The 24,412-nt window shown below is 37.4% G+C and overlaps 3 protein-coding genes across 4 annotated transcripts; 1 reads left to right on the top strand and 2 right to left on the bottom strand.

The window, feature by feature from the left end:
- Positions 1-14: 14 nt before the first annotated feature.
- On the bottom strand, positions 15-8,719 carry mfsd1l (major facilitator superfamily domain containing 1-like). The gene is made up of 14 exons (XM_077219291.1): positions 8,620-8,719; positions 7,717-7,873; positions 7,328-7,428; positions 6,658-6,779; positions 6,381-6,436; positions 6,105-6,248; positions 5,820-5,978; positions 5,630-5,745; positions 4,042-4,142; positions 3,848-3,959; positions 3,176-3,313; positions 2,521-2,660; positions 1,891-2,002; positions 15-654 (listed from the first exon to the last, which is right to left on the bottom strand). Exons 2-14 carry the CDS (start codon positions 7,736-7,738, stop codon positions 526-528), a joined length of 1,452 nt encoding a protein of 483 aa, XP_077075406.1. The 5' UTR covers positions 7,739-7,873; positions 8,620-8,719; the 3' UTR covers positions 15-525.
- Positions 8,448-12,995, top strand: eme2 (essential meiotic structure-specific endonuclease subunit 2). Of its 2 annotated transcripts, none has more exons than XM_077219293.1 (8): positions 8,448-9,032; positions 9,170-9,291; positions 9,437-9,550; positions 9,633-9,751; positions 9,854-9,920; positions 10,003-10,118; positions 10,649-10,838; positions 12,007-12,995. In XM_077219293.1, exons 1-8 carry the CDS (start codon positions 8,639-8,641, stop codon positions 12,160-12,162), a joined length of 1,278 nt encoding a protein of 425 aa, XP_077075408.1. In that variant the 5' UTR covers positions 8,448-8,638; the 3' UTR covers positions 12,163-12,995. The 2 variants fall into 2 exon arrangements, with proteins under 2 accessions (XP_077075408.1, XP_077075407.1); XM_077219292.1 differs by having other exon boundaries at positions 8,494-9,032; positions 9,434-9,550; positions 12,007-12,331.
- spsb3b (splA/ryanodine receptor domain and SOCS box containing 3b) lies at positions 12,575-24,248 on the bottom strand. Its single transcript, XM_077219290.1, has 7 exons — positions 24,125-24,248; positions 21,840-21,931; positions 21,417-21,594; positions 20,324-20,511; positions 16,095-16,197; positions 15,390-15,515; positions 12,575-14,841 (listed from the first exon to the last, which is right to left on the bottom strand). Exons 2-7 carry the CDS (start codon positions 21,927-21,929, stop codon positions 14,009-14,011), a joined length of 1,518 nt encoding a protein of 505 aa, XP_077075405.1. The 5' UTR covers positions 21,930-21,931; positions 24,125-24,248; the 3' UTR covers positions 12,575-14,008.
- Between the last annotated feature and the right edge of the window lie 164 nt (positions 24,249-24,412).

Raw genomic sequence — 24,412 nt, 5'->3', positions numbered from 1 at the left:
CTCAAAAAGTAATATTTTTAATCTCTTGGTGGCACAAAACTTTATTTTTGATTTTGTAAAAAAAAAAAAATAATAATTAAAGCCCTAAAAGTTTGCAAAATGCATATCATTCAGTCATAGACATATTACCGGTATGTAATTAGGCATTAATACAAGTTCACAGGCAGTATTAACAAGTGAATCTGATCAATTTCACCACGTTTTAAAAATGACATAACAGTAAATTCACAGGTAAAACCCTCTGATTTCCTCAATTTAGTCAGACAATAACATTGTTCATACATGACAAAGCAGATGTTCGATCTTATAAAACAGATACCATACCAGCTTCCTCAATAAAAAGAATAATTACTCATTTCTCATTTCTGACAGTCAAGACTAGTTTAGGAATGGCCTAAACTTATGTTAGGGGTTAATATTGAACTTTATATGACACACTTGGGAGAGCACACTGAGAGCACATCTGTGTTCCCTTTAGTAACGTCCAATGTCCCAGAATAAGGGAGAAGAGAGACAGAAGGTCTTCTAGGTCCTGTTAATGGAGGGAGCGTTGCTGATCTCCTCGTTGTCCTCTTCAGTCATCAGCGGTTCTCTGTCTGTCTGAGCGGGACTCGGAGCCGTGGATCTCTTAGTGGTCTTATTGAGAGTGCTTCCCTGTTAACAAACACGTGTGTCATTGCATTTAAATAATAGCTGTAAACATAAAACTGTTCATATTCTACTTCATTTTATCTGTCGATTAAAATTATGATTTTTTTTCCTTTGGTATAAAATGCACTGATAAATGATGCACAATAAGATCATAAATGTACATAACACAAGTAAATAGGGTTCATTTTCAGTTCATTTTTACTGCATTAGGTCATGAACAACACTGTCACAGCAGAACAATCCAATCCACCTCTATTAAATTGGACGATACACTTTCAAAGCCAAAAATAACCTTTGCTATTCCAAAGTACTGTTGACTCAAAACTCAGTTCATGTGTCAGGCAGCACAATAGGACTATAAGACACTGATATCAGTTTCTCTATCAGTTTTACTCATTTCTAACAAATGATGTAGTATAAAACAGATTTTAAAAAAGCTGTAAAATGTCAGTGCCAAAGAAGTTTGTAAATGGAAAATGCTTAGGTGGGTTAGCTTAAAAATGTACATAATTATGTCCAAAAAGAGAAGAAGCTCACACATATAATTATACAATTTCTTAAAATTAGAATGGTGTTGTAAGCATTTGTAGCATTTTTTTTTTAAATACAAATTTTAATATTATATACTGTGTGTATAACTGTAAATATTGTATATATTAAAATAATTATTTCATTATATTATTGTATATCTTTGTAAATATTAAAAAATATATATTTTTATATATATTTTAATAAAATATCAATTTATAATTTCATTATATTATATTAAAATAAACATTTCATTTTTTGCTTACTGTATGTGTATACAGTAATTGTGCAATGACATTTTAAAAAGGAACAATATTCATAGTCCCTTGGTGGCACAAAACTACTATAAAAACCTAAAAATTGAGAAATTGTTTTGTGATAAATTTTCTATGATTATGAGTGCAAGCTTCTCCTCTTGTCAGACTTAACTATTGATGGAGACAATAAGAGGCAAATCAATGTTTTCAGGCACTGAGAAAACCTTATAATTATGATGGTCAAGGTTGTGTGAAATCATACGTCCTTGAAAATCATAACAATGTGAAGTGTCACTCGACTCGTCCTGCTCGCTCCGTGTTCGACAAACTCTTCACAGTTCTCGTCTGTTCATGCTGTTGCTATGGTCACCCATCTATGATGGGATCTATGGTGATTCAGAGAGATGTGGCGATAGTGGGCGGGTGTGCGTCTGTGTGTGTGTGTGTGTGTTACCTGTCTGTAGTCAACGATGTTGAGTATTGCAGAGGTGATTATGCAACTGATGGTATTGGCCAACATGAAGATCATCATATATTGCCATCTCCACAGCGGGATCTTAACATCACTGACACACAAAACACATATTATGGTATAGACACTGCACTATACATTAAATATATTGTGAATGTATGTGTGTGTGTGTGTGTGTGTGTGTGTGTTTGTGTGTGTGTGTAAGTATATATATATATATATATATATATATATCAAACAAGTTGTATAAAAAACAAGTTGTGTATCTGTGTATTGTATGTATACAACTTCTATTATTCTAAAATATGTATATTGTCAATCAACTTATTATATAAGGTATTTTAGACCTTTAGAAGTAGTGCGGTAAAAGATCTATAAATGAGCAGATGTGTAATCTTAGTTTATCTTAGATGTGTAAACGTTTATCGTTTTTTGTATTTTTTTCATTTTTTTATTTGTACTTTATTATTTCTGAAGATTTTTTTATCTTGAAGGATATTGTGTGTGGGGCTTTTGTGCAGAATATCATAATACTGTCACGGTGCCTTGTCCAAAATACATGGTAATATTTTTTGTTAGTATAATGCAATGTGCAATGAACATATATGTCACCTGGACTTGGTGCCCAGTATCTGTCCCACCACCAGATTGGAAATGCCGATGCCAATCATCTGTATGGATGTGGCCAATCCCATCGCAGTGCCCAGTGTGGCTTGAGGCACCACCAGTGGGATAGAAGGCCACATGCTCGCCTACAGCACATTAACGCAATAGAAAACATGTGAAAAACCTGCCAGTCCAACAGCAAGAATCAAACATGTACATTACCCAGTAGTAAATATATTCTTCTTTTGTTTCACTTCATCTGCAAAACAACTGAATTCAGAATGTTGGCACAATATTTTTAAAGTAAAATGCGACAACACACAAAACTCTAACCCTGTAATATCATTTTAGTGTATTTCTCTTTTCTAGTTACCTAGATGAAAACCTATACTAAAAGTGGCACAGCTTACCCCACTCTGCCCTATTGAGCTTGCATGAACATCTCAAATTCTCATATTTTTAAAATGTCAGGATCGTCTTCAGTAATTGGAGAATGCTGAATACTTCAACCAATCACAAGCTCTCTTACAGTGTTTGCTGACCACACACTTGAGCATGCTGCAATACTCCAAAGACACTGTGTAGTTGGCGTTAATCCATAGTGCCTGGTGGGTGTGTGTGTGTGTGTGTGTGTGTGTGTGTGTGTGTGTTTGATACTCACAGCAGCAAATGAGTAAGTGATGCCGAGCCAGATGGTTGATACGAGAGGAGGGACGAACGTGAAGGCCAGCAGACCAAACACAGGCAGTGTCAACACGGCACAGAGTCCTGCAAACACACCGCGCAGACCCACATAGTCCTACCGCACACACAGAAACAATGATGTTTTCAAAAGAAGATTTTTCTACTCGCCAAGGCTGCATTGTTTTGATGAAAAATACAGTAAAATCATTAATATTGTGAAATATTATTACAATTACAATTTTCTATTGTAATGCATTTTAAAATATAATTTATTCCTGTGATCAAAGCTGAATTTTCAGCATCATTACTCCAGTCTTCAGTATCACATGATCCTTCAGAAATCAGTATAATATGATGATTTGCTGCTCGAGACATTTCTTATTATTATCAATGTTGAAAACAGTCGTGCTGTTTTTGTGGAAACCGTTCTCCGCTAAATTTCAAAAGAACAGCATTTATTTGAAAAATAAATTGTTTGCAACATTATAAATGTCTCTACTATCATTTTTGATCAATTTAATGCATCCTTGCTGAATACAAGTATTAATTCATTTAAAAAGAAAAACTTTTGAACAGTAGTGTATGCCTGTTTGTGTAAGCATGTAAATGAAGCATGTGACGAGTGCATGTCTGTGTAATTGTGACGTACGATGAGGATGCCGACAGCAGCGGACAGCACCAGTGAACTGTCATACACAGCGCCCGCGATGTACGCCGCCTCCTTCTGACTGTACCCGCTGTATTTATCCTGGATAAACTTACTAAAAACACACACAGCAACATATGAACAACGTGTACTAACCCCGTTTAATCTAGAAACATTTATGTGCTTCATGACTGTACCTGGCATCAGCGATGAAGGGGAAGATGCCATTGTAAAAGAACATGATGGTAAGAACCAGCAGCCAGTATCTGAGAGACAGACTCTTCACATCCTGAACTCTCTACATACAAAAACACACAATATACCAGCTGTATCACTACAACAAATTATCATCAACGTGAATATACTACATATACACATGCATAATACAGGTGAAACTCGAAAAATTAGAATATAGTGTAAAAGTTATAATTTTGATAATTATGGCTTACAGCTTATGAAAACCCCAAATTCAAAATCTCAGAAAATTAGAATATTACATGAAATCAATTTAAAAAAAAAAAAGGATTTTAAATACAGAAATGTCGGCCCTCTGAAAAGTATAATCACGCATATGTATAGTTATATATACTAAATATATTAGTTTAATTTGAATTACTGAAAATTATGACCTGTTGCACGATATTCTAATTTTTCGAGTTTCACGAGTATATATATATATATATATATATATATATATATATATATATATATATATATATACACAGTATATATATATATATACAGTGATGTGAATAAGTTAGGACACCCATGCTAAAGTTGCTTAAAAAGAGGAATAAAAAATCATCTTTTGGAAATTGATCTTAATGCCTTTATTTAAAAAATGATGAAAAATCCAACCTTTAAGGACACCAATTGTCTTTGTGAATGAATAATGTATCATAAATAAATAAATGTTCTTCCTTAAAATACAGGTTGCATAAGTCAGGACACCCCTATGTTAAATTCCCATAGAGACAGGCAGATTTTTATTTTTAAAGGCCAGTTATTTCATGGATCCAGGATAATATGCATCCTGATAAAGTTCCCTTGGCCTTTGGAAATAAAATATCCCACAACATCACACACCCTTCACCATACCTAGAGATTGACATGGTTTTATTTCAGTTAGCCTAATAGCTGGTTTGATTTGCATTGAAAGATGATCTTATGGAAAGTGCCCCATGCCAATCTCTAGGTATGGTGAAGGGAATGTGATGATGTAGGTCTATTTTAATTCCAAAGGCCAAGGGAACTTTATCAGGATGCATATTATCCTGGATCTATGAAATAACTGGCCTTTAAAAATAAAAATCTGCCTCTCTCTATGGGAATTTAACATAGGGGTGTCCTGACTTATGCACCCTGTATTTTAAGTAAGAATATTTAGTTATTTATGATACATTATCATTCATATATTCATACACAAAGACAATTGGTGTCCTTAAAGGTTGGCTTTTTCCTCATTTTTCCAATTAAGGCATTAAGATCAATTTCCAGAAGATAATTTTTTATTCCTCTTTTTAGGCAACTTTAGCATGGGTGTTCTAACTTATTCACATCACTGTATATAGTAGTCAACATTAGAAGTTAATCAAAGTTGTCCTTCGACAAGAAAGGGTAGTGTTCAAAATCCATGTATAACTTTGATGAAAGGTTTTGATCCACTTTAAATGTTGACTTCTGTATATATCATTATTATATTATACTCCAGCAATAGTAAAACTAGTGTACTGTTGTAGTATGCCATTCTAAACATAATCTTTGCCATCTATATCGGTGTCTCACCACTTTGCGTGACTCCTCCTGAATCACTCCATCCAACCCCAGCTGCTTCATGCCCATCCTATCCAGAACACTGACCGTTACAGCCGACAGGAACCCAAGAACACACAGGAACGTTCCTGTACACACAAAACAGATGCATGTGTATTTCCAAAATTCCCAAGGTTTAGCTGTTGCATGTTGTGTTTGTTACCTCCCCAAAGCGTCCACTGCATGCCGTACTGAGACTCAAACCTCTGCGTGAGGAAGAAGTTCAGAACCGAGCCCAACCGAGAGAAGGCCAGGGTCAGGCCAAACGCCAGAGCCAGCTCCTTCCCGCGGAACCAGAACGCCGTGATACGGTTCTGGACAACTGAGAAAGCAAGAGAGACATGAAATTTAATTTAGCTTTCTCATTGGTGCTTTTTTCATCAGTGGTGTTGTGTTTTCAACACAGTACAATGTCAGTGGTGTTATGGGTAAATATCTGATATCATACTGGTCAAGGATCCGTTTCCAGATCCAAACAGAAGTCGTCCAGTCAACATGAGGGGCAACAGGTACGTCGTGCCCTTAAAATGAGACCCCAATGCAAAGATCGCTGAGCCCAACACAGTCAGGAAGGAGAAGAGGAAAACGCCAACTACAGGAGAGAAAACCCAAACACTTACATCAAACTATACACACACACACGTATTCAAGATAGAATACTGAATATTGACAAAACCAGACGGATTTCAAAACGAAAAGAAAAAGAAAATCCATTCCAACTTACAGCGGTTTCCCAACTTATCTATGAGGAATCCCGCCATGATAACCACCACAGCATTCCTGGGAAAGCAAAATAAGCGTCCTTTTACAGGTGATAAACAGAATGAAGCTTTAGAGGGTGACAGACAGTAATTATCTGGTTGGGTGAGAGTGTGAGAATCAGAGATATTATAAAGAACCAAAAATAAAAATAAAACCATTGAAAAAATGTGATAAACATGAACTGAAATATGATAGTATGATAGTCAATGATCCTAAAACAACAGTGGTGTGAGTCTTACGTCCAGGCGTAGACGGCGTAGAGCAGGTTATACTCCTGTGGTGTCATTCCCAAACCTTCCACACACGATCCTGTGCCATTAGCAGTGATGTTACTCAACGTCCCGTTTGAACATGTCAAATTCTGTAGGAAACAACACAGTCTGTGTTTTCAGGGCCTTACTTTACTGTCCTAGAGCCTAAACCAGAGAGGTTTTTATGTCATATTTGTTACTCTCATGATGTTAAAGGGGTCATATCATACATTATTTTATTATGTTAGTGAAGACTTTACCCGTAAAACTGTTCGAATTTAGTTTTTAATGGTTATTTGACTATTAATGATATTTATATTTGACTATTCAAGGCTTCATGATATTTTACTCTTATCGTTAATTCTTCTGCGGTTTGGAACAAATATATTGATCCTGCTCTTTCCTCATTACCTCATTGTGACTGGACGGGCCAAGTTTCTGGTCATTCAATAGTATTCATCTATCAAACACTGGAAAGTCGCAGAAGTTTATGCAGCTCACTTTCAACAAATTATCTGTTGTATATGTGAATGCTGTCACATATATCTCAAAATATCAAGGCAAATTTGATTCCTCATAATATGACCCCTTTAAAACTGCCTAAACTAGGACTAAGCGATGTGAAAGTGAGGTCAGAGGTCAGTTAGTTGCTCCTCACCCCCTGAAACTGCTCCTGCAGGACACTGGGAATGTCAAAGCAGAAATAAGAGCCGAAAGTCAGCATACAGTTAAAAAACAGGACCACGAACCGGTAGTAGGCTGTAAATACACACATAAACACACCAAGAGACACATATATTCACACAGAGAGATAGAAAGAGAAGAGTTAGTCATTATGTGTCAGGTTACATCTAAGCTAACACAGAAAACAACAGTGGTGAGCTATGAATCTCTTATGAATTATGATATTTAATGTGCATGAAACTCGGTTTAACATTAAATCAATCACATCTGTCTTTGTTTACAAACTGAGAGCTCATTTAAATGACTCTAAATTCACAAACATTCTGAAACATCAGTGAAATTATTAATTTAACGTTACGTTACCTTGTTCTGCTGCTTTGGCCATCTCGACGCCAGATAAATCTCCACAGTCTTCCCATATAACGACAATCTAGTGTAATTTCTTTTAATTTATGTGGCCCAGTTAGGAGGCGATCTTCAAAATGTGCAGCTTGTCCAGGACCAGTCGCTATTTGCTGATCTATAATTCATAATAAAATAGTAAAAGCACCAAACTTCAGGAACAGTCGATCCAGGTTTTCTAGCTGACTGTTTTCCTCATTTAGAGTTACGTCATAGCCTGGGCGTCATGTGACTGAGCAGATGACGTTGCTTTTCTCAGCGCTGACACAGCACTTAGTGAGGATTGGGTAGATAATAGATAATTTAATCATCTATGTTTAATCACGCTTTAAACAAAACAATGCCCATTCTCATGACATGTTTACGGAAATAAAATGTATTTACATTTCGTAATATGTGGTAATTTAAAGCACTTTAAACGCTTTTAAATCGCCTTAAAAAGACCAAATGGATATGAATTATATAAAGGAATATAAATGAATTTGATAAATTAATCAAAATAACTATGTAAGAAAAATTCAATGTAAAAATTAAAAATTTAATATCCAGCTATAAAATAAAAATAATATTATATAATAAAATAAAATAATAATCTAATCGAAATTAAACTAACAACTGACTTTACTGCATTCCCCGTTTTTGAAACGCAATCCGTACTAGTATAATATTGTCCCTCTCACCGCCCCATATTTGTTTACATTCGCAGCCTGCAAACTCTTACTGACAGCAGAGTGTACACTAAGACTAAAACACAATAATGATAAACCAATCAGGCTTAATTTACACATAATGGCCCGATTATCATATAACACGCCGTATATTTAAGTATATAGTAGTTTATATATTATATTTATAATAAATTACCGGCAGCTGATTTAAAGGGATGTCAGCCGCACATAGAGAAAACACGTGGGAGATTTCAGATTCGGAGAATGAGAGTGATGACATTAAAGCAACATCATCATCATGTGTAATACTCGATCAGAACACGTCTATAAATGAATCAAACACTTCTTCACCCTCCGCCCGGGCTGAAGACAGCAGCATCAGCGCGGATGGAGTGAAGATCTCCGGCAGGAGGAGGAGGAGGAGAAGAGAGGAGGTGCTGGAGGAGCTGGAGACGAGAACCGCTGCCAAAGAGAGACGGAGAGAGGAGAAGGACAAACTCAAAGAGAAGAAACAACAAGAGCAACAGAGAAGAAAAGAGGCAGCTGAGAGACTGAACCTGTTAAAACCTGAAAACTTTATTAAGAGTCTGACAGCACACATTCATGCAGGTGAGAAACAACTTCCTTCCTGTCGAGCATCTTGAAAAGTGGAGATGCAGATGGCACTGATTATATACATCGATTAGGCTATACGGTTTATTGTATTCCACTGTTGTGTTTCTTAAATGAGTTTAATCTCTGTGTAGTGCTGCTGCAGGATGCAGGCTGTGATGTGTTGCTCAGGAATCTTGATGGGTTGCAGTGGAGGAACCGGATAGAGAATCAAGGTCTTCCTAACAGCATCCGCTGGACACAACAAGCCCTTCAGGTCACTAGTAACTCAGACTGTTGCTTCTTTCTTAGTCTGTCCATTAGAGGTATAGCAGAGGTGTCAGATTGCATTATTATTGTGGCAAGGGCTCATTAATGTTCCAGCAAGTGTTTGTTCTCTCTCTGTGTGTTGTACACAGCAGACTGAGGATGAGGATAAAAATGAAGTTATTGAAGAAGATCAGGTCCTGATGGTGATCTCCCATAATGAGTTAGAGGACATGGTGATGTCACATAAATCAGTGAACAATCAGTCGGTAAGTCAATGTTATATTATTATTATATCATTATAATATATATATATATATATATATATAATAATAATCTCCATCATTCTAGGCTCTTATTGGTGATATGTATGAGGGGTCGGAGTCTCTTTTGGATCATCTATATAAGTACTTGACCAGAACTGCAGGGAAAGTTGTCACAATTCTAGTGATGATCAGTCATCAGCAACGGTAAACACACAGTCTCTCAAATCAGCTTATATTTAATGTTAAATCTCATAATATGATTAGATGTCTCTAAGTGCATGAGTGTGTGTGTGTGTGTGTGTACAGATCAGGATCTTGGGGTGAAGATGATTTTGACCTTCACCTCAATCATCATCATCTGGACACAGAAGAGGTCAGATAAATCCATCATTGCCCTTGTCATTTTTCAGTAATGTAACCTTCCAGTAACCATGCCTTGTTTCTGTGATGGGCAGCTGTTGGTTCACCTCCAGCTCTACTGGAATGTGGCAGTTCACTTCCTGTTTGGCTGGCAGGAAGTGACCGATCATGTGGTTTCACTTACCAAGGCTTTATCTAAGAGACCTTACAAGTGAGTTTTACACGGAAATCCCACAAAATGAATAATTCAAAAGCCCTTGGTTTTTCTTTTTTCTGTTTTTGCATTTTATCTTTTGACAAATTTGGGGTGGGAATTATTAATGCTTCTTATTAACTGTTATTAATAAGAATCAAATTAGGGAACTAACTGCTGTATAATATTAATTATGAATTGCTTTTAGTGTGTCATTATGCAGAAGACTCTGAAGATTCTTTCATCAACAATTTCAAACAGACTTTTAATGACTCTTAAAACTAGATCTGATCAAGTGGTATTCACTAGATGTCGTATAGGTCATACAAGTCTGACTCATGCTTTTTTGCTTAAAGGTGAAGACCCCATCTATGCATGTTTTTTGTAAGATTCCCCTCTCTTTTAAGCATATTTTATTGGACTGTCCTGGGTTTAATACAAGAAGAATGCTATTTTATTAAGTTATTTCACTTACTTAAGAACTTAAATAAACAATCTATCTATCTATCTTACGTCAACAAATAGCTGTAGTGTGTTTTTGTTGTCAGGGCGTTGTGTGGCGACCCTGATCTGGGCTTCTGCATGGACGGCTCGTGGTCAGCAGGTGTGCGAGTGGACAGAGACGGCCACGGCCTCGCTCAGGTGTGGACACGTCAGATACAGCAGCTGAACCGCGTCAGTCCAGCCATGGCCAAAGCCGTGACGAGCGCCTACCCTTCCCCTTCCCTCCTGCTGAAGGTAACGTGTTCAAATATAATTCTCTCAACACTAAAACAACTTTTTTTAGTTAATGATCTGTAAAAATGGAGCTTCTTAAATGCTGTTCATTGATTCGAGTAAATTTTTTGAAAGTGTTTTAATCCTACACCATATGGTGTAAAAACGTCTGAGTGCTGGCCTCTTCAGGTTGAACGGTGTCTACTGCAGTTGAATTTTCCTATTGGAAGTTGTGGTACCCTCTGATGTCAGAGTACCAGCTAACCACGCCCTTGCCTACAGAGAGATGTGTCTCAGGTGCACGCCCCCCCTCCGCTGGGCTCTGCCCACTTTTCCAGCATTTTTCAAATATTGCCAGTGGGTGGAGTCAGGCTCTGACCAGGGGTTTGGTTACCCTTTAAACCAGGGGTAGGCAAGTTCGGTCCTAGACAGCCGCTATCCTGCAGAGTTTAGCTCCAACCCTGAAAAAAACCCTTACCTGCCTGTAGTCTTTGTAATCCTGAAGACATTGATTAGCTTGTTCAGGTGCTAACAAGCTAATCAGGCTTGTTTTGATTAGGGTTGGAGCTAAACTCTGCAGGACAGCGGCTCTCTAGGACCGAACTTGCCTATCCCTGCTTTAAACCAACATGGAAGTGACTTAAACTGCAATTCATTGACTAACCGCAAGAGACAGGCTCCAAAAGAGAGTCAATCCCATTTTAAATGCCCAACTTTACAGCAGAATTTTTTTCTTATAGCCTGGTACAAAAAGTGATTTTGGTCTACAGTATATAGCTAGTTTTGCCCTTCATGACAACAGTGAGCGGGGTGAATATTTTTATAACTCATCTGTTTAAATTATATTAAGCCTTAAAGTTCTGCCTAATTAAGGGCGTGTCCACTTGAGTGACAAGTGGATTGTCACTGATGTCACTACTAGCTGTTTGTGTGCTGTCTGTTAGCGTCACGTCACGTCAGCTAATCCCGCCTCTTTGCCCATTGTCGTTTATCTGGGAGTTACGCTCCGTTATGCGCTGTCAAGATGGCGACGGCCGCTTCAGCCCACTTTGGGCTTCAAAAATGCTCTTCAGAAACCTACGGGTGACATCACACACACTACGTCCATATTTTTTTAGTCGATGGTTCAGACTCACACTGAACATCATTCTTCATTGGCCTTCATTTTCATCCTCTCCTGCTCCAACAGGCTTATGAGGAGCTGCCGTCTGAGGAGGAGCGGCGCAGACTATTGGCTGATCTCACTGTAGTAGGCGGAGCCAAAGAGAGGCGTGTAGGTCCTGAGCTCGCTGGCCGTGTACATCGCCTCCTCACCTCCCAGAATCCTCATCTACTGCTGGATTAGGACCAGTGTGGTCCAATTGTGGAATGAAAAAACTAATTGTGCATTTTTATAACCAGCAGACTATAGAAAATCAATAATACAATAATATAAATTATAATACAATAAAATACAATAAAATTGCTATCAATAATACTTGAAAAATGTCACATTAAACGTTTTGTAACATTTCAACGATACTAAAATAACTCTGCCTTGGCTTGTGAGCAAAGCACCATATATCTGTCTATTACCACAATCTATCATGGGTTCGATTGTTATATAGATTAAATGCATTCAATGCAACCCTGATTGCACTGTAAATTGCTTGGATAAAAGCATCAGTCACATGACTTTATACATGCAGATGCATTCATGTAGGCAGCACAAACACGGTTCAGGATATGTTATGATCAGGAGTTTAAAACACGTGCAATAATGAAATGAGCTTTTTTATTGTTGTTTTTTTACTGCAAAACAATGTAATCAGTAAGAAACCATGCAAAAGAGTACAAAATCAGATATTAATAATAATAGAGGGGAGGTTAAACTAATAAATAAAAGTTAAGTGAATAAAGACAGAAGGGAGAAAACACAGTCATATCTGGAAATACACAATCTACAGATATGCATTTAGTTGTCATTGTAGTGCTGTAGCTCTCTGGTATTGAATTACGATCAAATATTGTAACGCTTTATTTAACAGACCAGTTGACAGGCTCAGATATTGATTTACAGCAGTTCAGTCAGCGTGTGCTGGATTTATAGATGCCAGGAAGTTTTTCATGAGGTTTATGATGTTCTGAGCCCATCTCTCTGAGTCTGAATGAATAAACACAAGTGCTGGAGATACTGTACAGTGCCTATATTGAGAATATTTACAGTTTCATTGAACTGATCTGCTGCCTTTGAGGTTTCAAATAGTTGATGGCCAATCAGAGCCAGGCCATAGTTTCAGATTTCAACTAAAAATAAAGTAAAATAAGATGTTTGGCATGTCTTGATCTACCTTAATATAGGAGAAACTGGGGGGGGGCACTGGCATTGGCACTGGAAATGAGCAAGTTTATAAGAAATGCAAACATTCAATCCCATCCTGAACCCTGTAAATAATTGGAAAAAGGAACTTACTAAGAAAATAGAGGGTGAGTTGATTCACTAGATTTCATGACGGTTTTAATTCACAAGTCCAGTGAATTCATTTTGATAGTTTGGCAAGAGAGACGACGCAGGATGAGGTTTTGAGTTGAACAGTGTGATGTGTGTATTTAAGGAACAGTTCATATAGCAATGACAATTATGCCATTTAATCATCCTCATGTTGTTCCAAAAACCCATGTTTTTTCTTTTCTTCTGTAAAATAAAGTATTAGATTTTTTTTTAAATAATAGTGCAACTGTAAAATTACAATACTAATATTTATGGTCGTCTTAATTTCTTCATTTTCAAACGTTAAATCATCAAGGTTTTAGCAGAGACCTTAAAGCTTCTCTTTTGATGGTTTATAAGCACTTCTCTACAATTTTGGGACGATGGTTGCACATGTTGCGTTTCTAAATGCACTTTATAAGCGATCCAAACATAGATATGCAAATATGCAGCACATTCATGGATGAGACACATAATCTGATCCTGAGCTAGACTCGTGTAAATGAACACAGTTCCACGCTTCACTCTCCAAACACGCAACGCATATAAATTACGTAATAATTGCACTAAGCCTATTAAACCTAATATTGTGAACTGGATTTTTATTTCAACTAATCATGCAGGCCTACTCATACTCATAAATCATATAATGAGTTTGGAATAACATGAAGGTGAGTAAACGGTGAACTCTCCATTTATTTACATGTAAAATGTCAGTCTCTCATGTCCAGCGGCAGCGTTTCCTCTTGTATGTCTCGAGATCCGAGGAGAAGTCGTCCGAGTCACTCTCAGAGGCGGAGTCAGGCCAAAGGGAGGCGTGGCCTGTTGGAGTGTAGGAGGGGCCAAGAACGCAGGAACCGGTGTGTTCCGGTTTATTCACAGAACTGAGGTCATTTACCTTACGGCCCTCACTGGAAACAGACAGTGACGGGTCACAACAAGCACAGGAAGCAGAAATACGCTGATATATAGGGTTAGGAAGGGAGTTGTGGTCAGATGTGGGGGTGGAGCCACAGTAGAGGTCAGAAAGTGAGGAGGGATCGAGGTAACAGGTCACATCCATTGTAGAGACTGAGTTTTGATAATGAGCATCATCTGGGCATGAAGTATAATCAGGATATATAGAAGCTTCAAGGCAGGAGGCAGAATCAAGAGGGTCATCTTTACTGCAGTAAGAACCAGGGTTATCAGAGAAGGAACTAGAAATAAAGACAAGTTCAGTGTCAGAGGGATTGTGGGAAGGAAAGGGGCTTGTGTATTTGTCAAAGTTGCCGTCCTCTGTTTGTGTGGCTTTGTCCTCGCTGTTGTCTGCGGATCCGAGGGTCAACACCCATCCCAGCTGGTTAGACAGCGGCAGACGCAGACCCGGCGGGAGGGGAAGCACACGCAGAGCGTCTGCGCAGTTGGGCAGTATTTTGCGCAGCTGTGTACAGCACAGGTACTGTAATGTGGTGGCAGCAGAATGTGAACGGATCAGTTTCATGCTGCTCTTGGCTGCAGTCGAACACACCATCGGATACAGGCGCTTATTTTGCAAGTGAGTAGCTGCTATACCTGACAGAACCAAAGGGGAAAGATAGACAGATAGAATGACAGACAGAGATAGATAGATAGATAGATAGATAGATAGATAGATAGATAGATAGATAGATAGATAGATAGATAGATAGAATGACAGACAGAGATAGATAGATAGATAGATAGATAGACACACAGATAGATAGATAGATAGATAGATAGATAGATAGATAGATAGATAGATAGATAGATAGATAGATAGATAGACAGACAGACAGATAGATAGATAGATAGATAGATAGAATGACAGACAGAGATAGACAGACAGAGATAGACAGACAGACAGAATGACACAGATAGACAGATAGATAGATAGATAGAATCACAGACAGAGATAGATAGATAGACACACAGATAGATAGATAGATAGATAGATAGATAGATAGATAGATAGATAGATAGATAGATAGATGTATAGATGTATAGATGTATAGATGAAAAAGAAAGATTGTAGTTGCAACAGCTGTTTGAGTAAGAAATACACTCATAAAGGAGAGAAAAGAGTGTGTGTGTGTGTGTCTTACCGATGCAGCGACGGTTCTTGTAGAAGCTCAGGGTGCCGTGCCAGCTGTCCAGATGAACCCCGATAATGGATCCTTGACCGAACCGTGAAGAAAAGTTCACCTTTGACCCCTTATGATGGAGGTGACCTATACCAAGATAAATGTAGATTCAAATACAGAGTTAAAAACACATGAGTACTATCACAAAATACCTCAAATACAGTCAGAAAATCTGCACTGTTAAACATTGGTCTCGGAAAGATTTTTAATGTTGTTGAAAGAAGTCTCTTCTGCTCACCAAGGCTGTATTTATTTGATCAAAAATATAGCAAAAAATAGTAATATTGTGAAATATTATTTAAAAGAACTGTTTTCTATGTGAATATATTGTCAAATGTAATTTATTCCTGTGATCAAAGCTGAATATTCAGCATCTTGCTCCAGTCTTCAGTGTCACATGATCCTTCAGAAATCATTCTAATATGATGATTTGCTGCTCAAGAAACATTTATGATTATTATCAATATTGAAAAGGGATTAAATGAGATTGATTAAAGTCAAAATATTACTTCAGTCCATTTAGTCATTATTAAGGGTTAGATCAGGTAGTAATAGGTAGCCTATAATGATAAATGTTTTTATTATGTATTTTTATGCACAAATATGTGCAGGTTTTATGTATTTCAAATGAATAATATTGAATTAACCCGTGACCTCTGACCTCACCTGTGTAGGAAAGACCCCAGCTGTCCTCATCAGTGCCCAACAGACTGCAGAAACTATGTTTGAACTGATCCAGGTTCACTTCTGATGTCCCGATACCAACCATCTGGCTCATGAAAACACAAGATGCATATTTAAAATATAATTTTCACCACTCTTACTAAGACTTTCTAAAACATTTTTATTAATGACATTATTATCAAGAATGTATTCATAATAATATAGGCATGTAAAGGTGTTTGCTTAGATAATCAGTATTGTAATTTAGTATCTTTGTACACCCAGGCTCCATGGGGCCAGTCGCATAAACTTAGACATTATGTTAAGACAGTGTCTTAAGATCTAGTGTGACCCACTAGCAGTTAGTCAAGGCATGGTTAGTCTAACCAGAGACCGTCTACGGAGAGCCTGGCCACTCCCTATTAACTCCTATTGTACCAAATTTTGGTTGTAGTTCCACCAGAGCTCCACTGGGGGGCGATCGCCCATGAGTGCAAAATGAATGGGAGTCTATGGAGCTAGACGGCTAAATGTATTGCCGTTGAAAATCTCAGATATGATTTTAGGTTTTGCAGGTTCAACATGGGTTATAGGTAGAAAGTTGAATGAACGAGTACTTATGTCCTTTCGATTTCTTACAGGTTGAGTTGTTGTTGCCCATTACACGCTTGCATTCTGCTAAAGAACACTGATTGGTCAGTGAAGGACTGACTACGACCAGAGATAGCGCTTGATGAAATCGTGGCATCCGAAGCGGGACCAGAATGTGTGTGTGTATTTTCGGCGTGGTCTTTTAAAACAACAAAACAAAAACTCTTCCAGCACGTGTATTTACCTGTGTCGGTGGTGTTGTCGATGCCTCGAGAGAAAAGAAAGTGCAGAGCGCGAAGGCACCAAATTGACTGAAGGATTGCCGTAAAGCAGTATCTTTGGTGGAACGATGAGTGTGACGTCATTGACATTTTAAAATACTTTTTAAAGCAAATAAGTGACTCTAAAAACATCTAAAACCCAGCAGTGTTTAATTTATTTGCATCTCCTTTCGAATACAAAATTCAAATTATATCCTGAGAAAAGTGGATTTTGAGGGGTATTAGCTCCATAGACCTCCATTCATTCTGCACTCGTCTTGTGAGCGCCCTCATATGGAACCAGAGTGGAAGGAACTGCAACCAGTTCAGAAGCCGGAAGTTCTCCCCTTATCCCTAAAACAGGCAACGTGTATCACGAGATACATAGTTTTTATTGTCTTTTTTGGGGCATAAGAACGATTTTTTTCATCAAATTCTTTTATCACTTATGACAGCCTGGTCTGTCTTGAGTATGCTGGGCACATGATTTGCTTCAAATTTTTTGTGATCAATTAGTCAGCCTGACCTAAATCCAACATGGCTGCCAGTGGTGCAAGTAAATATACAGGTCATTATCAAAAAAATTGCATATTGTGATAAAGTTCATTATTTTCCATAATGTAATGATAAAAATTAAACTTTCATGTATTTTAGATTCATCGCACACCAACTGAAATATTTCAGGTCTTTTATTGTTTTAATACTGATGATTTTGGCATACAGCTAATGAAAACCCAAAATTCCTATCTCAAAAAATTAGCATATTTCATCCGACCAATAAAAGAAGTGTTTTTAATACAAAAAAGTCAACCTTCAAATAATTATGTTCAGTTATGCACTCAATACTTGGTCGGGAATCCTTTTGCAGAAATGACTGCTTCAATGCTGCGTGGCATGGAGGCAATCAGCCTGTGGCACTGCTGAGGTGTTATGGAGGCCCAGGATGCTTCGATAGCGGCCTTAAGCTCATCCAGAGTGTTGGGTCTTGCGTCTCTCAACTTTCTCTTCACAATATCCCACAGATTCTCTATGGGGTTCAGGTCAGGAGAGTTCGCAGGCCAATTGAGCACAGTAATAGCATGGTCAGTAAACCATTTACCAGTGGTTTTGGCACTGTGAGCAGGTGCCAGGTCGTGCTGAAAAATGAAATCTTCATCTCCATAAAGCTTTTCAGCAGATGGAAGCATGAAGTGCTCCAAAATCTCCTGATAGCTAGCTGCATTGGCCCTGCCCTTGATAAAACACAGTGGACCAACACCAGCAGCTGACATGGCACCCCAGACCATCACTGACTGTGGGTACTTGACACTGGACTTCAGGCATTTTGGCATTTCCTTCTCCCCAGTCTTCCTCCAGACTCTGGCACCTTGATTTCCGAATGACATGCAAAATTTGCTTTCATCCGAAAAAAGTACTTTGGACCACTGAGCAACAGTCCAGTGCTGCTTCTCTGTAGCCCAGGTCAGGCGCTTCTGCCGCTGTTTCTGGTTCAAAAGTGGCTTGACCTGGGGAATGCGGCACCTGTAGCCCATTTCCTGCACACGCCTGTGTACGGTGGCTCTGGATGTTTCTACTCCAGACTCAGTCCACTGCTTCCGCAGGTCCCCCAAGGTCTGGAATCGGTCCTTCTCCACAATCTTCCTCAGGGTCCGGTCAGTGTTTTTTGCCACACTTTTTCCTTCCCACAGACTTCCCACTGAGGTGCCTTGATACAGCACTCTGGGAACAGCCTATTTGTTCAGAAATTTCTTTCTGTGTCTTACCCTCTTGCTTGAGGGTGTCAATGATGGCCTTCTGGACAGCAGTCAGGTCGGCAGTCTTACCCATGATTGCGGTTTTGAGTAATGAAACAGGCTGGGAGTTTTTAAAAAAAGCCTTAGTTAATTAGAGTTAATTAGTTGATTCAGATGATTAGGTTAATAGCTCGTTTAGAGAACCTTTTCATGATATGCTAATTTTTTGAGATAGGAATTTTGGGTTTTAATGAGCTGTATAGAAAAATCATCAGTATTAAAACAATAAAAGACCTGAAATATTTTAGTTGGTGTGCGATTGAATCTAAAATATATGAAAGTTTAATTTTTATCATTACATTATGGAAAATAATGAACTTTATCACAATATGCTAATTTTTTGAGAAGGACCTGTATATAAAACTTACTTTTCTTCTGAAAAAAAAAAAGATTACTGCTAACATTAATTGTGAACATTGTCTTAAGGTGCTGAAGGAGAAAATTAAGTAATATGTTGTTCATGTTGTTATTTAGCACGTTTGAAATGTATGTGTCTCCTGAGACACGTTGCCTGATAGGGATTAAACTAGCTCTATTTAAAATGCACTATTCAAACTTAAATGATTGTAATTCAAGAATGCTTTGGAATATAGACCTAAGTTTGGTCTTGTTTTAAAAAAAACAGTCAGCAGATTATTGCTGAAGTGAAAGCACTTCAAAAAATGAAAGTATGAAAAAGTTAAGGAAGTTTAAAACTTACATTAAATCAAATATACTGTACTTCATATTTATTCTTTTTTATAAAATATGTATTTTACAAAATATTTTTTACTATAAAATTACTATAAAATCAAAGCCATATATCTAACCAAGTTGTGTTCCAAATTTGAAGTTGATATCACAAAAATTGAAGTTCCCATGAGATTTTGTTTAGGCATAATACCAAAAATAGCCACCGGGGGACTTACATTCCATTGAATTTAATTGTATGCATTCTGCCATAACAAATTAATACATTTCTGTCCAAATATCACTTCTGTCACAAAATATGGAACCTTGAGACTCAGACCTTTCTGACAATATGTGTTTTGTCAAGATTAGAAAAGGTTTTGATCATAAATTATGAAACATGATGATGCCCAAAAGGGGAGGAGCCCATTAAAAGAATTTAGAGTACCGGGTCTATGGTAACACAATTTCCAATTTCAAAACGGGTTTCAAGCTTTCGAATGATATATAATTTGTCAACATTATATCAGGTGAAGTATGGGATATAATTGTTTTAAACATACAGTGGCAGTAACAGTTAACAGATTAATGACTTGGTCCTTTTTTATACCCTAATCAGGCAACGTATCTCAGGAGACACAAATCATAAAATCCAAAATACATCAAAATACATATCTTTTGGATATGTTTTATTTAAGTCCAGATGATATAAAAAATGAAATGAAATTATTTTTTGCTTAGCATTTTCCACTCTTGCCTGTTTAAGGGTTATTAGACATTCTCTGGTCTTACGTTTCAGTATCAAATTATCAATGTACATTTTTATGTAACCGACTTCAAAAAGTTATGACCAGTCTTAAAGAAAGACTAACTTGTAGGACTAGTCCAAGCGGTTTATGCAACTGAAGCCAGATCTCACCATATCTGTGCCGTAGACCGGTGATGTCATCTTGATTTCCCAGAAGTGTTGCCCGTCAGCGAGAGCCTTTGCGCCCCTGATGCCGGCGGTTCCACAGCTGTACTCCGTGTGGAAGCTCACCGTCCGGTTACAGCGGCTCAGAGACACGGAGGAAGATCTGCCCTCCTCGTCCCAAACCCAATCACATCCTTCACACAACCATAAACAAGATCTCAAACCATAGCCTGTTAACTGTCTGTGTTCCATTTGTTTGATCAATAATAAGGTAAAAACAGTAGTATTGTGAAATATTATTGCAATTTAAAATAACTGTTTTCAAGTTGTTGTAAAATGTAATTTATTCCTGTGATTAAATCAGAATTGTATCATTACTCCAGTCTTCAGTGTCACATGATCCTTCCGAAATCATTCTAATATGATGATTTGCTGCTCGAGAAACATTTCTGATTATTATCAGTGTTGGAAACAGTTGAGCTGCATCATATTTTTTAAAACCATAATGCATTTTTGTTTTCAGGATTCTTTGATAAATAGAAAGTTCGAAAGATCGTCTTTTGTAACATTATAAATGTATTTACTGTCACTTTAAATCAATTTCATGCATCCTTGCCGAATAAAAATATTAATTACTTTCCGACCCCAAACTTTTAAGGGTCATGTATGACAAAGTGCCAATCTCCTTTTCCTTTCTCTACGCTACTACACTAAGCTAACTGACTCGAGGCCCACAGAAAAGGCAATTAATAGTTGAAATAAAGTAGTTATTTTGTTTTGTTTTTACGCACAAAAAAAAAGCGTTTGATAAACTTAAGATTGAGCCACTGTAATCACTTGGACTATTTTAACAATGTTAAACTTTTCATTTAACTTTTCAGGGAACAAGTTTCAATCCCTTAGAAGCCTATGGAGGAGTGATCCAGCTCTCAGATTTCATCAAAAATATCTTAATTCGTGTTCTGAAGATGAACGAAGGTCTTACGGGGTTGGAACAACATGAGGGAGAGTAAATACTGACAGAATATTCATTTTTGGGTGAACTATCCCGTTAAGTGGGCTCATTGTGATGTTGTGTTCAGTGTGAGCTGAGCCTCACCCTGCTCTTCCTCTCCACACGTGCAGCTGAGTGTGTACGGGCTGATCTCTGCGTCTGAGCTGAGTTCAGTCTGAGCCGGACACTGGCAGAACGACTCGCCTGTCACGGGCACCACCGGTGGCATCTCGGCTGGCACACACACCGTCACGGCCTCGTACCCTGTAGAGTCAGCCTCCGACTACACACGCAAACAAAACCAGTCAGGGATCTCTCAGAAATATTCAGCCTCTTTATGCCTATTAAGATTATTGTATTATCCTCTTCACTAAGAAGCACATTTACAGCAGTGAAGCACACGCTGTTTCATTGTAAACCGTGCATGTGAGACTCTGATTGGCCAGATGCCCGGGTAACGTAAAGCTGGTCCTGGTTATCTCAGAATAACCTCAGCGTGTGAGGGAAGAGTAACACACTCCTGTTCACCTGTTTGTCTTCTGGGCCGAGGGTCGCTGTGAGGGCCGTGGCTTCAGGCTCCGGGACATTTTCACTGACAACATACTTATTCCAAGACATTCCTGGAACACAAGAACAGAATGAGGCTGTTATTTCAATCCATCTATCTATCTATCTATCTATCTATCTATCTATCTATCTATCTATCTATCTATCTATCTATCTATCTACCTATCTATCTATCTATCTATCTATCTATCTATCAGTCTATCTATCTATCTATCTATCTATCTATCTATCTATCTATCTATCTATCTATCTATCTATCTATGTATCTATCTATCTATCTATCTATCTATCTATCTATCTATCTATCTATCTATCTATCTATCTATCTATCTATCTATCTATCTATCTATCTATCTATCTATCAGTCTATCTATCTATCTATCTATCTATCTATCTATCTATCTATCTATCTACCTATCTATCTATCTATCTATCTATCTATCTACCTACCTATCTCTCTATCTATCTATCTATCTATCTATCTATGTATCTATCTATCTATCTATCTATCTATCTATCTATCTATCTATCTATCTATCTATCTATCTATCTATCTATCTATCTATCTACCTATCTATCTATCTATCTATCTATCTATCTATCTCTCTATCTATCTATCTATCTATCTATCTATCTATCTATCTATCTATCTATCAATCATTCTACCTGTCTGTCTGTCCATCTATCATTTTATCTGTCTGTCTGTCTGTCTGTCTGTCTATCTATCTATCTATCTATCTATCTATCTATCTATCTATCTATCTATCTATCTATCTATCTATCTGTCTGTCTGTCCGTCCGTCCGTCCGTCCGTCCGTCCATCCATCCATCCATCCATCCATCCATCCATCTATCCATCCATCTATCTATCATTTGTACGCGATTTGTCAGATCAGCCATTTTCTCCGAGCTCCGCATCATTTCCTGTAGCCGCTGACTGACAGATGTCAAGCTTGTCATGAACTTGTTTTGCACTGACAGACTGACTCGGCTGACACTGTAGCCTACTTCTGATTGCTCCATATGCCACGGCTGGAAATCTGAGACTCTGGTCTTACATGCTTCATATGATCTGATGTTTACACTCTAAGAGTTTTCAAAACAGCCCATGAGAGTGAAGAAACTTTAAAAAGCATCACAAACCAGGGTGGCACAGCAAACAAAGCGTTTTATAAAATCTGAGCAATAAACACAGAAACTATCATGCTTCAAGAAAGTCCTTGTGTTTTTTTCACTTAAATCTGATTGCTTAGTGATTATAGGTTATGAAAGCATTTCAAATGTTTCTATACACCAGATATCAATGTATAAATGGATTGAAAGACTTATTATCTGAGTCCTAATGTGCACGCGACACAGCCAGGTGTTCACTAATTGATGGATAATGTGTATCCAAAACGAGAATCCTGCCCTGGATACCTCCACCAACTGGCACATCTTTACTTGTGTGCTTCTGGGAAATGCAATGGCGCAACAAGTTTGCATTACACTGGCATAAGCACATTTCTCATTCAATCTGCATATTAATAAAAAACAAGATTGTGTAAGAAGCAATGTGAGAGGAGATGATGTTGATAACACAACATCAAGATTTTAAGTGATCATTTATGTGAATATATAAAAGAAAATACATATTTTACATTTTTTCCACTAACATATTCCTGCATTGTGACTTTTTTTAAGTGCAAATACTGAATGTAGTCAAATATTATATGAGCTCACAAAACAGAATGCATAATAATTGCATTTGTTTAAATACAACGTCACATGGCTTGACATCAACTTTACCAAATTGTTTTGCTATTATTTAGATCAACAATTTTATATGAAAAAAAACAACACAATCATTTAAATGTAAATAACATTTTGAAAAACACTGAAAACAAATTCCATAAACTTCTGATATAGAAATACTAAAAATAGTAGTTCTACTAAATATAACAGTACGGAGTATACATAGCCTGATATTATCATAATAGTAATACTCCAAACCAATAACTATCATATATGATTATAATATTAAATAAATTATTATATATAATAGTATATTATAATACATTATTATTACTATTACGCACAAGAATACGTCTTTACATCCATGACAACATTTTAGACTTGTGTAAACACCAGTGTTTCCTGAAAACACCAAGAGTCACACAAAACTGGACTTTTAGAAATCACTACTCTTAAAACACAACTTTTTCTTTACTAAAGTTACGACATAATTGACACATAAACTCACATACCTTGTTAATGTTCTTATTTCCCCTGCTTTAAACACTGGTTTCCATCCGGAGCTGGTGTAAGTGATATAGCAGGTTCGTGTCAGTGTGATTGGTGACCTACATATACACACAGCAAACACAACATAACACCGCCACTCATGAATCATACTATAGAAAAGGCGCACTTCATGAATATTAAATAGGTCATGCAATCGTTGCTTGGTAACGTTCTAATTAATATTGATAGAGCGAGCTGGGCGCGCACTTGCGTTGTCTCCTTTTCAGCCAATCATTTAGTCATATTGGGTA

Source organism: Siphateles boraxobius, unplaced genomic scaffold (genome assembly GCF_051911475.1).
Source record: "Siphateles boraxobius isolate OS27281-9 unplaced genomic scaffold, OSU_SipBor_1 12, whole genome shotgun sequence".
NCBI classification, from domain to species: Eukaryota; Metazoa; Chordata; class Actinopteri; order Cypriniformes; family Leuciscidae; genus Siphateles; species Siphateles boraxobius.
This window is presented reverse-complemented; position numbering and strand designations above follow the sequence as displayed.

What these genes read in the sequence shown, in the direction of transcription:
- mfsd1l (XM_077219291.1), bottom strand. Translation starts at nt 7,738, where the DNA reads ATGGCCAAAGCAGCAGAACAAG. An exon ending in AGGAGGAGTCACGCAAAGTG is followed by an intron (nt 4,143 to 5,629) that starts GTGAGACACCGA and finishes TTTTGTATGTAG; the next exon opens with AGAGTTCAGGATGTGAAGAG. An exon ending in CTGCTGTCGGCATCCTCATC is followed by an intron (nt 3,314 to 3,847) that starts GTACGTCACAAT and finishes TGTGTGCGGTAG; the next exon opens with GACTATGTGGGTCTGCGCGG.
- eme2 (XM_077219292.1), top strand. Translation starts at nt 8,639, where the DNA reads ATGTCAGCCGCACATAGAGAAAACACGTGGGAGATTTCAGATTCGGAG. An exon ending in GGACACAACAAGCCCTTCAG is followed by an intron (nt 9,292 to 9,433) that starts GTCACTAGTAAC and finishes TGTTGTACACAG; the next exon opens with CAGACTGAGGATGAGGATAA. An exon ending in TTATCTAAGAGACCTTACAA is followed by an intron (nt 10,119 to 10,648) that starts GTGAGTTTTACA and finishes TTTTGTTGTCAG; the next exon opens with GGCGTTGTGTGGCGACCCTG.
- spsb3b (XM_077219290.1), bottom strand. Translation starts at nt 21,929, where the DNA reads ATGTCTTGGAATAAGTATGTTGTCAGTGAAAATGTCCCGGAGCCTGAA. An exon ending in TCGGCCCAGAAGACAAACAG is followed by an intron (nt 21,595 to 21,839) that starts GTGAACAGGAGT and finishes TTGCGTGTGTAG; the next exon opens with TCGGAGGCTGACTCTACAGG. An exon ending in CAAGAACCGTCGCTGCATCG is followed by an intron (nt 14,842 to 15,389) that starts GTAAGACACACA and finishes TGGTTCTGTCAG; the next exon opens with GTATAGCAGCTACTCACTTG.